The following is a 1,529-nucleotide window of genomic DNA, read 5'->3' as shown; positions in this document are numbered from 1 at the left end:
TACATTCTAAAAAGTTTGATCAACATCTTCAAAATACAAGATCCTATATCAAAAATGAAGCAGTTCAAAACTTCTCCAAACAAACAACAACAACAGTAATATGCATAAATGAAAAACACCAGGAATAACGTACGCAAACGCATTGATTGCAACGACTACTGGAACGCCACAACATGCGACCATTCTCAATCTGTTTGCCCAAGTTGCTGAAGCCCTTCAACAAGCTCCAAGTGTTCCTGTGGAAAGAAAGTTCATACTGGAAGTCTGCATAGCCTTGAAAGTAAAACAGTAAGAGAAACTGTGAAAGACACAATTAGAAAAAAAATTATACATCATATCAAAGAAAATTATATGAGATTTTTTTTCCATGAAAGAAGATATTCCTCTGTATAATAATGATATATGATAAATAAGAAGAACATAAATAGAGAGGAGAAAAGGAGAAAAACTTACATCTGTATAGGCTGCCAGGAAGTGGAACTCCAGGGAGACTGTTGGACCGCGACCATGGCATTTTTGAGTGATCGCACGGTGCCACCAAAACTACTGCATTGCACCAACCAGAGTAACGGCACTTGATATTGGAAGAACTTCTCCATGCCAATGTCAGCACCAAAACCAGCCTCAGTGACACAAAATCCAATCATTCCAACAAGCTGTGGTTTTAAAAAATGGACCATATGCTTGTCAGTAGGGCAATAGGTATTTGCAATACAGTTAAAACTAACAGCCATCCAGCAACATCAAAATAAGATATATCTAAGCAGGAACTAGTTAAAATAGTTAAGGTAAAATAAAATATTAAAATTCCCACAATACAGCATTAACAACAACAGATAAACAACAAAAGATAAAAGCCCTCAAACTGGAGTGCAATCTTGTCAGCCAGATGGCGGAATTCCATGTTGCCCAAAAAAAAAAATGTTTTGGGGCAAAAAAAAAGGTCCTGAATGGACAAACCAATGGTGTCCCCTCCAGAGTTTTGCATAAGGTTTGGTCGAAATGGCATCTTCATTAGCAAGTCAAGCTACACTGGCACCTCCTTTGGACGAGTAAAAACAGGTGAAAAAAGATATTGTAATCATACAAAGAAAAGTAAAAGTAAGATAATATCTGATAGAACACACAAAAAGTAAATATATTATATTCTAACATCTATAAAACATGAAGCATACTAACAAAATCTAAAAATTACATTTTAGTTTTCTTCTTATTATATCCACAATATACAAGTAATACTACCACCACCACACTCCAAAAGATCCAAGTCCCTACCAAGATCCTCAGCTGTTGGACTGGGTTCCCAGAAGTGTCTGAAGCCACGACCATCCTGCCAAGCCGCTCCCTCATGTCGCCCAGAGAGGTGGTCAGGGCCCAAAGAACAGCCATAATTCACTGGCCACACTGATGTCAAACTGGCATTCACGTGTCTTATCCTTCTCAGTTGGACTCTGGCCAATTGTTATCTTACGCAGGAACCTGTCATTTGTGTCCAAGACTAGGAGAGGGAGTAAATGAAATGAAATGTT

General features: G+C 38.0%; 2 protein-coding genes across 2 annotated transcripts in view; both read right to left on the bottom strand.

The window, feature by feature from the left end:
- The window catches only part of LOC119594301 (C-1-tetrahydrofolate synthase, cytoplasmic-like), a 3,486-nt gene extending 2,136 nt beyond the window's left edge, over window positions 1–1,350 (bottom strand). The window contains exons 1-4 of the mRNA XM_037943361.1: window positions 1,276–1,350; window positions 454–656; window positions 134–236; window positions 4–6 (exon numbers count right to left, since the gene is read on the bottom strand). Coding sequence (XP_037799289.1) covers window positions 4–6; window positions 134–236; window positions 454–656; window positions 1,276–1,350 — 384 coding nt within the window. The remainder of the gene's footprint in view (window positions 1–3; window positions 7–133; window positions 237–453; window positions 657–1,275) is intronic.
- Window positions 1,351–1,352: 2 nt separating this feature from the next.
- Window positions 1,353–1,529, bottom strand: part of LOC119594135 (monofunctional C1-tetrahydrofolate synthase, mitochondrial-like) — a 2,858-nt gene continuing 2,681 nt past the window's right edge. Inside the window, exon 5 of the mRNA XM_037943201.1 lies at window positions 1,353–1,498. Within this exon, the coding sequence (XP_037799129.1) occupies window positions 1,368–1,498 (131 nt within the window). The 3' untranslated portion in view covers window positions 1,353–1,367. The remainder of the gene's footprint in view (window positions 1,499–1,529) is intronic.

Source organism: Penaeus monodon, chromosome 33, assembly GCF_015228065.2.
Source record: "Penaeus monodon isolate SGIC_2016 chromosome 33, NSTDA_Pmon_1, whole genome shotgun sequence".
Classification (NCBI taxonomy): domain Eukaryota; kingdom Metazoa; phylum Arthropoda; class Malacostraca; order Decapoda; family Penaeidae; genus Penaeus; species Penaeus monodon.
The sequence above is the reverse complement of the archived record's forward strand: the minus strand, read 5'-3'. Positions and strand labels throughout refer to the sequence as shown.